The sequence below is a fragment of the Microtus oregoni genome, unplaced genomic scaffold (assembly GCF_018167655.1).
Source record: "Microtus oregoni isolate MIOR12 unplaced genomic scaffold, Mior012 000019F_ref0000042, whole genome shotgun sequence".
Classification (NCBI taxonomy): Eukaryota; Metazoa; Chordata; class Mammalia; order Rodentia; family Cricetidae; genus Microtus; species Microtus oregoni.
In genome coordinates this window covers 39,703,530-39,716,996 of record NW_024543078.1, presented here as the reverse complement: position 1 = coordinate 39,716,996, position 13,467 = coordinate 39,703,530, and the positions used below count along the sequence as shown (strand labels likewise).

General features: G+C 41.0%; 1 protein-coding gene across 2 annotated transcripts in view; it reads right to left on the bottom strand.

Annotated features, from left to right (window-relative positions):
• Positions 1–13,467, bottom strand: part of LOC121459250 (huntingtin) — a 144,534-nt gene that overhangs the window by 35,298 nt on the left and 95,769 nt on the right. For both annotated transcript variants that reach the window (XM_041668794.1, XM_041668795.1), the window contains exons 41-47: positions 11,395–11,602; positions 5,223–5,364; positions 2,971–3,150; positions 2,678–2,854; positions 2,379–2,455; positions 1,075–1,213; positions 23–145 (exon numbers count right to left, since the gene is read on the bottom strand). In XM_041668794.1, the coding sequence (XP_041524728.1) occupies positions 23–145; positions 1,075–1,213; positions 2,379–2,455; positions 2,678–2,854; positions 2,971–3,150; positions 5,223–5,364; positions 11,395–11,602 (1,046 nt within the window). The remainder of the gene's footprint in view (positions 1–22; positions 146–1,074; positions 1,214–2,378; positions 2,456–2,677; positions 2,855–2,970; positions 3,151–5,222; positions 5,365–11,394; positions 11,603–13,467) is intronic.

Here is a 13,467-nt window from a genome sequence, read left to right as displayed (position 1 = left end):
TGGCCTCCCATTGTTGCCCTACCGAGCTCATCATGAAGTCATTCATGTCTTCAGCAGGGATGCGATTCACCAACTCTGCACCTTCCAGCAGTGCAGAATCTGATTTGGTCCAACACTGGGATCTTACAAGCTGAAGGTACCAGTCCTGAGAAAAAGAAGCAAAAAAGAGGAACATGATTGGTTAGACACTTTGGCTGCGCCTCTTGAGAAAAAGAAGCAAAAAAGGGGAACATGATTGGTTAGACACTTTGGCTGCTCCTCTGGGCTGTGCCTGCAGCACTGGGACCCTGGCTGCCTGTACAGACATCAGACACACCTTGGGCTTACAGCTCATCAATCTTCCCTCTGTTGTTCTGAGCCTGAATGCCCTCTTCTTTTCCACCCATAGAACTTCTAGCAGTCCGTGCAAACTCAGCAAAGTTCTGAGAGTTAGCAACCTTTCCTCTACCCACTCCTTGATACTGTACCATCTACACTCTACTGGAGTGTGCACAATACTGAATGGCTATGCTTCATCTTCCTCAGCAGCCAGATCAAGCCTGGGGCAAACGTATGCTTTCTTCTATGAGCTGCAGGTTTCTAAAATCACATCTCCTCCCCACCTAAGGTCCTAACAATCTCTAAATCTCAAGTATGAACGGTGAAGGTGACAACCTATTATACCCATTATATACTACCTAGTAGCAGGAGGTGTTAACACTTCATAGGAGGTAGAAAGTTCAGGGAGATGTACACAGGCAAAGTTTGATAGCATGTGCTTGACAATATTTGCAGTCATAGGCGCTGGGCCACAACTAACTTCTCCTGACTTGCCAACTAGCCACCTGACCTTGACCCCACACTCCTCCACAAAAGTTACACATCATCATCATCATCATCATCATCATTTTCTCATTAGGACCTCATGGCATCCATATTCCACTCTAATCTACAAGCAGAGTTGCTAATAAACCTGAGTTGAGTATCAGGGGCCCTGTGTAGACTGACATCTACTCTTACCCTCATTGTAGACAAAGGCTATTATTGTCTTCACATGGTTCCCGGCCAGCACACTTAGATATACAGGACACTTACTTTGTCTGGAATCACTGTTTCCAAAGAAGTGTGCCCATCCCCATCCAGTGGGTGGGAAGTAACTGGGGGCAAGGGGCTAAGTGAATCTTGCACGGTAGAGAGTCGGAACCTGTCCAGCAGGGAGTAGAGCCTTTGGTGTCTGAAACACAAATGAAACCACAGAACAGTTGATCCTTTAGTTTGAAATCTCAGTTTAAGAAAGATGGCTCCTAGAAACACGTAAAACCAATGAACAGAAGTAGCTTCTTAAAACAAGGTTAAACATACTTTGAACATTCTAAAGTCATGATGCACACTTAGAACCTAGTTAGTTTAAATTACCACAATTTATACCTTGTTGATATTTTCCAGAAATTTCATTTATGCTCATCATTCTATTAGGCAATGCACTACATAACAGCTAACAAAGCTATTCTATTCTTTCTTTTCTTGACAGTATTGAGGAATGAACACAGGGGCTTGGGCATGCTAGACAAGTGCTCTACCACTGAGCTATACATTTCTAGCCAGTGTTATTTGTAATATATGAGAAATAGATAAATTCTTCTAACACCCAAGTGTACAAATTATTTCCCCATAATGATACAGTTTATTCCATTATGAATGTCATTTCATAAAAGAATCATTTCATCTAGTCAAATGTATTATAATTATCATCTTTCTCATTTTGGTCTATGACTATGTCTATAGTCAAGCACAATAACAATTTGCTCTCTTACCATCCAAAGTCAATGTGATACTTCGTATGTCAAATGACATCATGTGGCTCTAAAGACTGAAAAATTATCTCGACTATACTCTGTCCCATTAAGAAACATCACCATAAAAACCCTCTAAAGACTAAATTAGGACAGAATCACCCTTTCTGATGTACATATGTGTGTGTTCCCTACCCCTATCTGCAATGGAAGCGATAAAAGATTTTCTTAATTTATCTTGTAACTCAAGGAACTATGCTCACACTACAGACGGAAATGTTTCTAATAAAGGCTTCTAAAAGACTTTCAAACAATTAAGCAAATGAGTAGTTATAAAGAGATGGCACTTAACAAGACATAAATGTAATGTGCATGTGCCAAGAGCCAGGTAGTGCTCTCAGGTTTAATCCTTCTAACCTAGCTACTAAGTTATGCATTTACTCTCATTCATCAAGGGTCCAGAAGTGGAGGCAACAAATACACTTCCCATCCCTTCAACAGCCATAAGGTTCAGGAGTCTCCCATGTCTCGCTATTTGTTCCTGAACATATCCAAGTCCTTATACCCTGGTAGCTCAAATGCCAGGATCCCATGCTGCAGCCTTACCTTTGTGCAAGCCCACTATTCTGGAGGTGCTCCTGGATTCTGTTCAGTTCTTCCACTGGCAACTGGGCCATGCTGCTCTACACATACAAGAACACATCAGGGATTTTGATACATATAATCTCACACCCACTTTAAAAGAATAAAATGGTATGCACAGTTTATCTATTAGTAAGAACAGACTAGAAGCACTTGGTTAGATACATGAATAACAAACATGGCATACATGCTCCTATCAGTGGCCCATAGACCAAATGTTTTGATTGACTTGCTAAGTTTTTATATAAACCACCATCTTGTACCTGTAAATTTGCTGCCAAAAGCATTTCTACGCGGCGACAGGCCAGAGTGTCGACCATGCGAGCCAGCGCACGGAAGGGAGTACCCAGGAGCCTGTCCACATACAACGTGAGCACAGCACCGGACTGGCTGAGATGGATGCCTTCCAAGCACTGAAGTGTTTTCTTCAGGGTGGTTGGCTAATGTTGAGAAGGAACAAGAAGTTATTTTTTCTCAGACTGGTAATTGGTACTGACAAAATTCTAGTGCTTCATTTTTAAGGCAGAGAAAGCACACTTGCAGGCTAAAGACTTACAGTTGAAAGATTTTCACAACGAGACTGAATTGCCTGGATGAAAAGGCCACTAGCCGCAGAATTACGATGAATGGCACTAATAAAGTCTTGTACTGGTGGCTCATGGGACAAGTTGATCAGATCTTGAATGTGATTTACAATGAGCCACGTTAAGTGTTCTGAGTCATGGAGATTCTGACACTAGGAAAGATATAATAAAAGATATATTTCAATCAGGCAAGAAGGCTAGAAAGAGTATGAAAAGAACAAATTCCAAATACAAACTTTTGTTCAGTGAAGACAGTGTCTAAGTACATGAGAGAAAGGAAGGAAACCTAGTTATAGAGCCTTGCACCTCTGATGTCGTGTGGCAGAGGCCACGAGAAGTCAAGCCCCAGTGGCAATGTCCAGCTCCCAGAGCCACTAGCAAATGGCTCAGCATCAGAATGAACAAACGAAGCACTGGCTTCTTGGGAGAGTCAAGGGACGGCTGCCCACAGGAGTAAGGTGAACAGTCTGGTGCAGTCACTTGCTAGTGGAGCTTGCATGCATGGGAACAAAGGAAGCCGCATATTGAAGTAAATGGGCTTGCCATCAAGCGCTGTAGGCCAGCCTCGCACGAGCTGTTCCATATCTACTCTTGTCTCCAGTGGTTAGTGGAGAAAAGAGGCACAAACTGCCACAGAGCTGATAGAATTGCTGAATCAAAAAATAGATCTCCCCAGAACACAGGAGAAGTTTCACTTGAAATTTTTTAAAAGAAAATAAATAATATCCACAGTTAAAAAACACACAGCCCTTCTACCTTAATTCATAATCCTAGACAAAAGCCAAAACCTGATCAATTTTAACATCTGGCTAACTTTCCATTTGGAACCGTTTGATAGTATTTACATACAAAATTTTTCTTTCTTATACTTTTGTGAAAAATACCATTATATCATATTATTTCTCAAAAGCAGAACAAAATGTAAAAAACTATTTCAATTTTGGGAATGGCAAGTAAAAGATGGATATTAAGCTGCATATCATGGCACACACCTACAATCCAATACTTGGGAGGTTGAGGTGGGAGGATTATGAACATATAGACTGCTCTGTACAGTGCACCCTGGCTTGAAAACAAAGCGAACATTACTCAAGTTCAGATACCATAAGACCACCTCTGCTCACAGCTGGCTCAAACATGTTTTTTCCCTCTGTTTCAGATTTTTGTTTTTGTTGTTGTTGTGTTTATTTTGAGACAGGTTTCTTTGTGTAACAGCTCTATCTTGGGACTTGCTTTGTAGACCAGGCTAGCCTCAAACTCACAGAGATCCATCTGCCTTTGCCTCGTAAGTACTGGGATTAAAGGCGTGTGACACTACTGCCAGTCTGGTTCAGACTTTTAAAAACCATTCTGCTCTATGATAGCAATGTATATGTGATTCCAAGTTTGTTTAAAAAAATCATCAAATATAAATTAAAATGTAATTGTAACTTATTTTAAACAAATATGATTAAAGAAGACTTGTTTTCATAAATCAAATAGGTGATGCTATTTTTTGTTAAATATTTCACAAAAGTGATTGTTTTTAAAAAGTGGTACTCAAAAGAAAATCTATTCTGAAATCCAAATCCATTTAACACCTTCCTACAAAATAAACGGAAAAAAATTAGCCAAAAATCCCACAAAAGTCAGTGCATTTATCTTTGTTAAAATCATGTAGTGTTTGCTGGATAGGGTGGTACACATTTTTTTTTAAAGATTTATTTATTATGTACACATGTACGCCTATACACCAGAAGAGGGCACCAAATCCCATTATAGATGTTTGTGAGCCATCATGTTGTTGCTGGGAATTGAATTCAGGACCTCTGGAAGAGAGCAGCCAGCAGCCAATGTTCTTAACCTTCGAGCCATCTCTCCAGTCTGGTGGCACACATTTTTAATCCCAGCAGTCAGGAGGCAAAAGGAGGGATATCTCTGAGTATGAGACCACTGTGAGTTTCAAGGCAGCCTGGCTTACACCTTGAGACAAAACTGCCCAGCTATGTGCCAGGCACTAAGTTCCTGGTGACAAACTAGTGGAATGAAAGCCTTTGAAGATCAACTTAGAAATTTAAGAGTAGATGGGTCCAGGCCATTCTAATTAAACTCCAGAGAAAAATCAAACATTGTTACATCTCCTCAGTTTGATGTTATCTGTGGGGCAGTGAATAGTCTGGTTGCCCAGCAAATGCTGTGGTCCTCTCCTCCCTTAACAACCCTCACAGACATTTTTCACACTTACGACATAATCACAGAAGAGAATAAGGGCCCCTCTTCGCACTATTTCTCTATTGCACATTCCAAGCTGAGCTGCTGAGCCAGAATCCTCCTCTTCACCAGACATCTGGGGGTTAAGTGACTTCGTGCAGGACAAACTGTGCCTTCTACAAGGAGTGAGAGATGCAATGAGGACATGTCTGGGATAGCAGCAAACACACAAACACACACACACACACACACACACACACACACACACACACACTACTGAATGGCTATGCTTCATCTTTCTTCTCAAACCCACAAGTTATTCCAAACATTACTACATCAGACTGGTGTTGTGTGTTTAAGCACCTCAGACTTCTGTTCCTAGAAAACAGTTAAAGGACACAAGAAGGTTTAGCAGGCAAATGATTACAGTGCTTGGCTGAAGAGCAAAAATCCACTACAAAGCTTCAATTCCAATTACCATGTCCATTCCAGAACTCAGACTGGTCATGTTTGATAATGAATCAGTTGTTGTTGTTTTAAATTCCACATGTTCTAAAACTATTGTCAGGTGCCATAGAGAAGTTCTCACTTCATACTTCCCTGCTCATTTTCAAATATATTACTAAGCAGGTCCCAGTTGTGGAACTACTGTTCAAGGTGCTTCTTCCCCACTAAATCAATTATTCCACTTGGTACTCCTTTCTCACTGCATCTTTCTTCTTTCTAAATAAAACCCTGGAGACTCTTGATTTTAGCCAAATATTTAAAACATAATGTCTGACACAATCCCACCACACCCTTCTGGTTTTTGCTCAGGGGCAGAGGTCACAGAAGGGCAAGCACATTTGAAATGTGTTGACCAATCCTGCAACTCCTCAGTACTAAGAGACAATTGATAAAATATTGTATAGGATAAAGTCTTGCTAAAGCTGCCAAATATTTCTGCTCCTCAACTAGTGAGTGGATGAGTAAACTAGTGCATCTACAGAGGAATACTATTCAGCAAGTGAAAGGAATACATCATAGATCACTACCACCACAAGAATAAACTTTACACATACGGTGCTGATGAATAACCAGATGCAGAGCTGTCTATGGAATTCTGCTCTGGGCACACAGTATGCATGGATCAGAACTTATCATAGATGGGGGAAGGGATGGCTAAAGAGACAAGAGGGAACTGCCTGGAACGATAGTACTGTTTGTATCTGACTACAGATGTACAAAAGGCATTTTAACAGATTTCCTATGTCAGTTAAGAAACTATTACACAGGGCTGGAGAGATGGCTCAGTGGTTAAGAGCATTGCATGCTCTTCCAAAGGTCCTGAGTTCAATTCCTGGCAACCACATGGTGGCTCACAACCATCTGTAGGGAGGTCTGGCGCCCTCTTCTGGCCTTCAGGCATACAGACAGAATATTGTATACATAATAAATAAATAAATAAATAAATAAATAAATATTTAAAAAAAAAGAAACTATTACACAGAACACCTGCCCTTTTCTCAGTTGGAGCTTTGTAACTTATACTCACAGCTATGAGTAAAGAACTTCTGAAGGATAATATGGGGAATTTGCAATTAGGAAATTAGCAGGAGACATAGTTATGGTTTGAATAGAAAATGGCCCCGACAAGAATATAACAGCAAACATAAAAAAGAGACAGATATTAATCAAATCATTACACAAATAATGCTCAATTATGACTTTGCCACTGAGGAGTATAAGCTACCTAGGAGCAGATCTTGTGATCTCAGCAAATGAAGAAAAGCCAGGGGAGGCTCCTCTGAAGAATACTGCACTAAGGACCCAGAAGAGATGGCCTTCTCATTCTAATATATGGGGGTGGGGAATAATCTGTCATTTCAGAGCTGGACAGTGGCTTAGTGGTTAAGTGCACTGGCTGATCTTCCAGAAGACCTGGGTTCAATTCCCAGCACTCACATGGTAGCCCACAATTGTCTGTAACTCCAGTTCCTAGGGATTTGGTACCCTCACAAAGACATACATGCAGGGAAAACACAAATGCACACAAAATAAAAATAAAAGAAACTGTAATTTTAACTTTGAAAGACTGTCAATAACTACACTACAATAAAATCAATGTTTGTAGCCAAATCTCATATTCATCAACTCAAGACTGCTTCTTCTGTGCACTCAAATCTGTAGTCCTTTTGGATAACTGGGACCATTATCTCTATCATTAGAAACCCCCTCTTGAGCTGGCAAGATGACCCAGCAAGTATAAGTACATACTGCACAAGCCTGACAACTTGAGTTTGATCCTTAGATTCCACAATGGAAGAAGAGAACTGACTCCTCATAGTCATCCTCTGACCTCCACATGTGGGCTAAGGCAAGCGTGTGCATACAAACACTCCCCACAAATAAAAATGAAAAGAAAATGTCTATGACCCCATTTCTTACAGCTCTAAGAACCCCCCAACCTCAGTGGAACTCTGAAACACAGCCTGCTACTACACAGAGAGGACCAAGAGGTGAGTGACCACCCACCAGGTGGGGCACCCCACTCTGTAGGCCTTCCATACTAGGACAAAACCCCGGGCCAGTCCCCGACCTGCCTCAACTTCTCTAGACAGCCAGCAGGTGAGCTTTCTATAGGCAGGCTGTTCCAACACGCCCACCCCATCTATGGGACCCTGCAAGCTACAAGTCCCACTCTATCCCCAAACCCTCCTATCCCCCTTACCCCACAACCTCAGTGGAACTCTGAAACAAATCCTGCTACTACACAGAGAGAACCAAGAGTTGAGTGACCACCTACCCAGTGGGACATCCCACTTTCTAGGCCCTCCACAAGGGGGCAAAACCTCGGGCCCCACCCCCACTTGCCTCAGTTTTTCCAGCCAGTCAGGTGGCAAGCTTCCCGCAAGTAGGCTGCTCCAACACCCCCACCCCATCCATTCAGACCCATCAGACCCTGCAAGCTACAAGCTCTGCCCCCAAATCCTCCTATTCCCCTGCAACCTCAGAGGAACTCTGAAACACAGAGAGGACCAAGAGAGCAAACCAAGAGAGACTTCAGTGGCTCCCTGAGACATGGACAGGGACAGTACAGAGCAAAGAACAGTTCTCAAAGACACAGATAGCCACTGCAGGGATTGGACCAAGAGGTAAAGACACTGCCGGCACCAATTGAAGGAAGAGATGGGTAGGTGCCAATGCAAGAATTCATTCAACAACCTAAAAAACAATATGGTAACACCAGAACCCAGTGGTCATACAACTGGAAGACTTGATCATCCTAACCCAGAAGAAGCAGAAGAAACAATTTTAAATGTAACTTTATGAGGATGATGGAGACCTTTAAAGAGGAAAAGAAATGCAGGAAAACACAAAAAAAAAAATTGGAAAAAAATCAATAATCTCTCAAAGAAACCCATGAAAATCTAGGAAAACAATCAACCAGGTGAAGCAAACAGTTTAATCTGTTCAAGATGTGAAGACTGAAATCGAGGCAATAAAGAAAACACAAACAAAGGGAATTCTGGATATGGAAAATCTTGGTGAACAGGAACTACAGAGGTAAACATAACCAATAGAATACAAGAGATGGAAGAGATGATCTCAGGTATTGAAGATATTATAGAGGAAATAGATTCATCGGCTAAAGAAAACATTAAATCCAATAAATTCTTAACACAAAACATCCAGGAAATCTGAGACACCATGAAAAGACCAAACCTAAGGGGTAGAAGTAGAAGAACTCCAGCTCAAAGGCACAGAAAATATATTCAACAAAATTATAGAAGAGAACTTTGCCAACCTACAGAAGGATATCCCTACAAGAAGCTTACAGAACACTAAATAGACTGGATTTAAAAAAGTCTCCTCACCATATAATAATCAAAACACAAAACATATAGAATAAAGAAAGAATATTAAAAGCTGCAAAAGAAAAAGGTCAAGTAACATATAAAGGCAGACATATCAGAATTACACCTGACTTCTCAAAGGAAACCATGAAAGCCAGAAGGTCCTGAACAGTGTGCTGCAGACACTAAGAGACCACAGATGCAAGCCCAGACTACTATACCCAGAAAAGCTTTCAATCGCCATCGATGGAGAAAATAAGATATTCCATGACAAAACCAGTTTTTTTAAGTCTTTAAAGAAATTATTTGTGTGCATATGCATCACAGTGTGCCTGTGGATGTCAGAGGACAACATGTAAGAATCAATTCTCTTTCTAGCATGTAGGTCTTAGGGACTGAACTCAAGAAATCAGGCTTAGCAGTAAGTACCTTTGGTCAGAGCTGCCAGTTTTGTTTTTAAGACAAGGTTTTACTGTGTCACCCTGGCTGGCCTCAAACTTGCTATGACCAGTCTGTAGACCAGAATGGCCTTGCATTCACAGAGATTTAACTGCCTCTGCCTCCTGAAGGTTGAGATTAAAGATATAGGCCACCACACCCAGTTCTGAGCTTCAATTTGTAGCTACCATCCCCATCAAAGAACCTTCTCTTTGTAACAAATGGAGACAATCATAGGAAACCACAACTGGATACAATGCAGAGTGAGATGAATGGATTGTGGAGAGCCCAGTCCTGGTGGATACATCTACATTACAACTCCCATATCTGTGGCTCAGGGAACATTATGGAAGAGGAGGCAGAAAGATTGTAGGAGCCAGAATACCAAAAAGTCTGATGTGAAGCAGTCTAGGAGAGAAATATATGCATAAACAAGACCACAACAAAGGCAGTAACATGTATATAACGTAATAATTCTATTATGTAACATATATGTAATTGTTACATGCACATACATTATAACATGTATATGCATACAGTATATAATGTAGATGGGGAAATTTCATAGGATCTCATCCCAAGACAAAGAATTATAGGTAGCTAATAACTGCTGGGATGAGAACTAGCCTCTCCCATTTATATATTACTTGTGCATACACATATAAGCATACATAATACATACCACATATATTTATGTAACAAACATAATAAAAAAGAAGTTACTGATGTGAAAATGGGGGCATGGAGAAGGGGTTTGAGGGAGGGTAGTTAAAAGTGGGGAAGTGATGTGATTCTATTTCAACTTAAAAACATTCTTTTAAATTAAAAAAATGAACAGGAAAAATTGCAAAAGAAAGAAGAAAGGAACGAACACGGGTGATGCTGAGACACCCCTGTGCTCAGAGCAGTCTGTGGGGTAGCAGTATTAGCAGCAGAGGCTTGGAATATATGCAAACTCCTAGTCCCTCGCAGCTTCCTGCACTAAAATGTTTTAAACAGCTTCAAGGCTGTTCTACATGTACTTATGAGAAATAGAGAGCTAGGCTTAGTGTCCACTAGGTCTTACAATGCTTCATTAATGTGTCAGGCTTAAGAGATTCTCTAAGCAGTTCAAATACCTTGTGGGTGCCTCCCCAGGTGGTCCCATGTGGTGGCAGAAAGAAACATTTCTATGTTCTTTGGAGACACCATCATAAGGAGCACACAGCAAAGAGGCAATGATGCTCCCAACAGGATATGTAAAAGTTGGGAGCCCCTGGTCTCCCTTCATCAAGCAGAGGAGCTAACCTCACCTATATATTCTTCCTTAAGGAATTTCCCTCCACAAAGACTAATAAGCTGTCCAAAACTACACTAAGGAATGATTCATCAGGGCTCACAGCTTTTTATTTCCAAACATGTTCAGATATTTCAGTGAGTACCTGAATGCTAAGATTTAAGCCTAAAAACTCTTTGCAAAATAGAGGGCCACCCACAACCAGAAAGTTTATTTGAATAATAAAAATAAATTAATAAAATACTTCCAATCAGTTTCAAAATTTGCTAAATAATTCCTTCATTATCTAAGAATACCCAGAACACATTTAATCATAACAAAGTTAAGACATTGCAACATGTTTGGCTGTGGAACCAACGAAAGCTGTAGGACGTAGCAGGAGGGATAGAGCCTGACAAGCATAGCCCACATGATGGAACAGTGTCAAAGAATTTGTCAAAGAAAATCACAGAAAAAAGCAGCTGTTGAGTTTGAATGCCTGTAGCCAGACCACATTTCCCTACAAAACAGTACCCAAGAAAGAAAGATTTATATGAAGCTAAAATTTTACAAAGCTTCACAAAGAATGGAAAATAAAAACGCCCTCATGGCAGCCAAGCCTCAGGCCAAACACTGGGCTGCTGCCTGGGCCTGGGCCTGGGAAACTGTGCACCTACTTGGGTGTTTGCTGCACCTCTGCCCACCATCGGTGGTCAGTGTGATTGATGAGCAGCAGGATCTGACACCAGAGCAGTACCAGGGCTGGGTGCGTGGGCACCATGGATCGAACCCGTGCATTGAGGTTCTCTAGAGTATAGAAGCTGCCTTCACAGCCATCACTGGTGAAGAGTCTAGTGGCAGCTGCTGTGATTCTCCGAAACATTCCTAGAACCAAACAAAAATAGGTAAAACAGATTATGGGGAATGCCTCTACTGTTCATCATGATCCAATACCAGGTCATATACTTTCCCACATTTATGTGAATACAGCACTTAGCACTTAGAGAATTGTGACTTTTATGTATGTACATGTGCTCATGTGTATACCTGGGTACATATGTGTTGAAGTCAGAGGTTCATGTAGGGTCAATATTGCTTCTCCACCTTATTTTTTATTTTTTGAGACAAGGTCTCTGGTTCACTGATTAGATAAGACTGCTGCCAGTGAGCCCTACAGATCTTGGTATCTCCAGCTGCCTGCTAGGACTGTAGAAATCATGCCTGGTTTTTTACAGAGGTGCTGAGAATCCAAACTCAGGTCTTCATACTTTGTACAATAAGCACTTCGCTCATAAGCCCTTTCCCAAGATCCAAACTCCAACTTTTCTAATCAGAAACAGACACTAAACTTATTAAGTCAGTTCACTTTTTGTCCCTCTGCTGATTGGCACTGCCTCATTCTCTAGGAGTACAAAACAGCTGCTATGGAATCCTCAACACAAGAAAAAAAGGAGAAGCTACAGCAACTATCTGGCAGTCTACCAGGTGACAGAGCAGAGACATTTGCCATCCAAAGAAGGCAAGAGAAAGTTCTTCAGGTAGCAAATCCAATCAAAGGAAAATATTAAATGACCAACATACTAAACACAATCACTATTCATAAACAGGCATACTTTCTTAACTTTCAATTTGCTAGAGTGGTCAGTGAAGCATAAATCAAAAGATCTTTAAGGACCAGGGCAATGGCTCAGTGGGTTAAAATCCTTGCTGCACAAGTCCGATGATTGATTTCCAATTCCAGAACTCATGACAGATGTGTGGTGTACATCCAATTCCTACAGCAAGACGGGAGGCAGAGACCGAAGGATTGCTGAAAGGCTCTTGTTGGCAGTGTAATAGCAGAAACAAGAGCCTACCTCAAAACAAAGTGGAAAGAGAGAACAGACACCTGAGAAGTTGTCCTCTAAGTGCACACCTTGACATGGTTCATGACCTTTCTGTCTCTCTGTTTCATACAAACAAAACAAGTAAATAAATCTTTAGATAACAAACAATATGTTTAAAAAGAAAAAAAATAAAAGAAAAAAAATCAGTATTAGGAAATAAGATAGTTTGAAACTAGCATCCATTATCAAAATTAAATTCTGGCACATTAATGTTCTAAGGATGCCATCAAATAAAGGGTGCAGTCCATATAATGCCTCTTTCTCCATGGCTCACCTGGGCAGCCTAGCCTGTTTTTCTCCCTACCCTGTTTCCAACTCTATTTCTCTTGTCTATTCTTCATAGTCCAAAGGCTGGTTCTGCTGCACACTTCAAGAGTGTACCAGGAACCCTCAGAAACTGTTTACTGATAAACTGCTCATCTCTTTCTAGAGCAGTGTGTGTATTGGTGTACCACCCGCCCCACTGGCTGTGAAGTTCCACAAAGGCACAAAATACATCTGCTTGTCTAACACCAGGACACCAGAGCCCAGTATAGACAAGTCAGAATATGTCCTGTTGAATAAAGCCTAAGGTAAGTAACTACCTTTTACTCTAAGGTATGAACATAAAATGCACATACTTAAAATGCATATAGAAGGGGCTGGAGAGATGGCTCAGCAGTTAAGAGAACTGGCTTAGTTCAATTTCCAGCAATTGCATGGTGGTTCACAACCATCTATAGTGGGAGCTGATGCCCTTTTTGGACATAAAGGTATATATGTAGATAGAGCACTCATATGCATAAAATGAATAAATAAATCTTTTAAAAAATGCACACAGAAATCCAAACACAGAGAACACCTTCTTACTGGAGACACAACCTG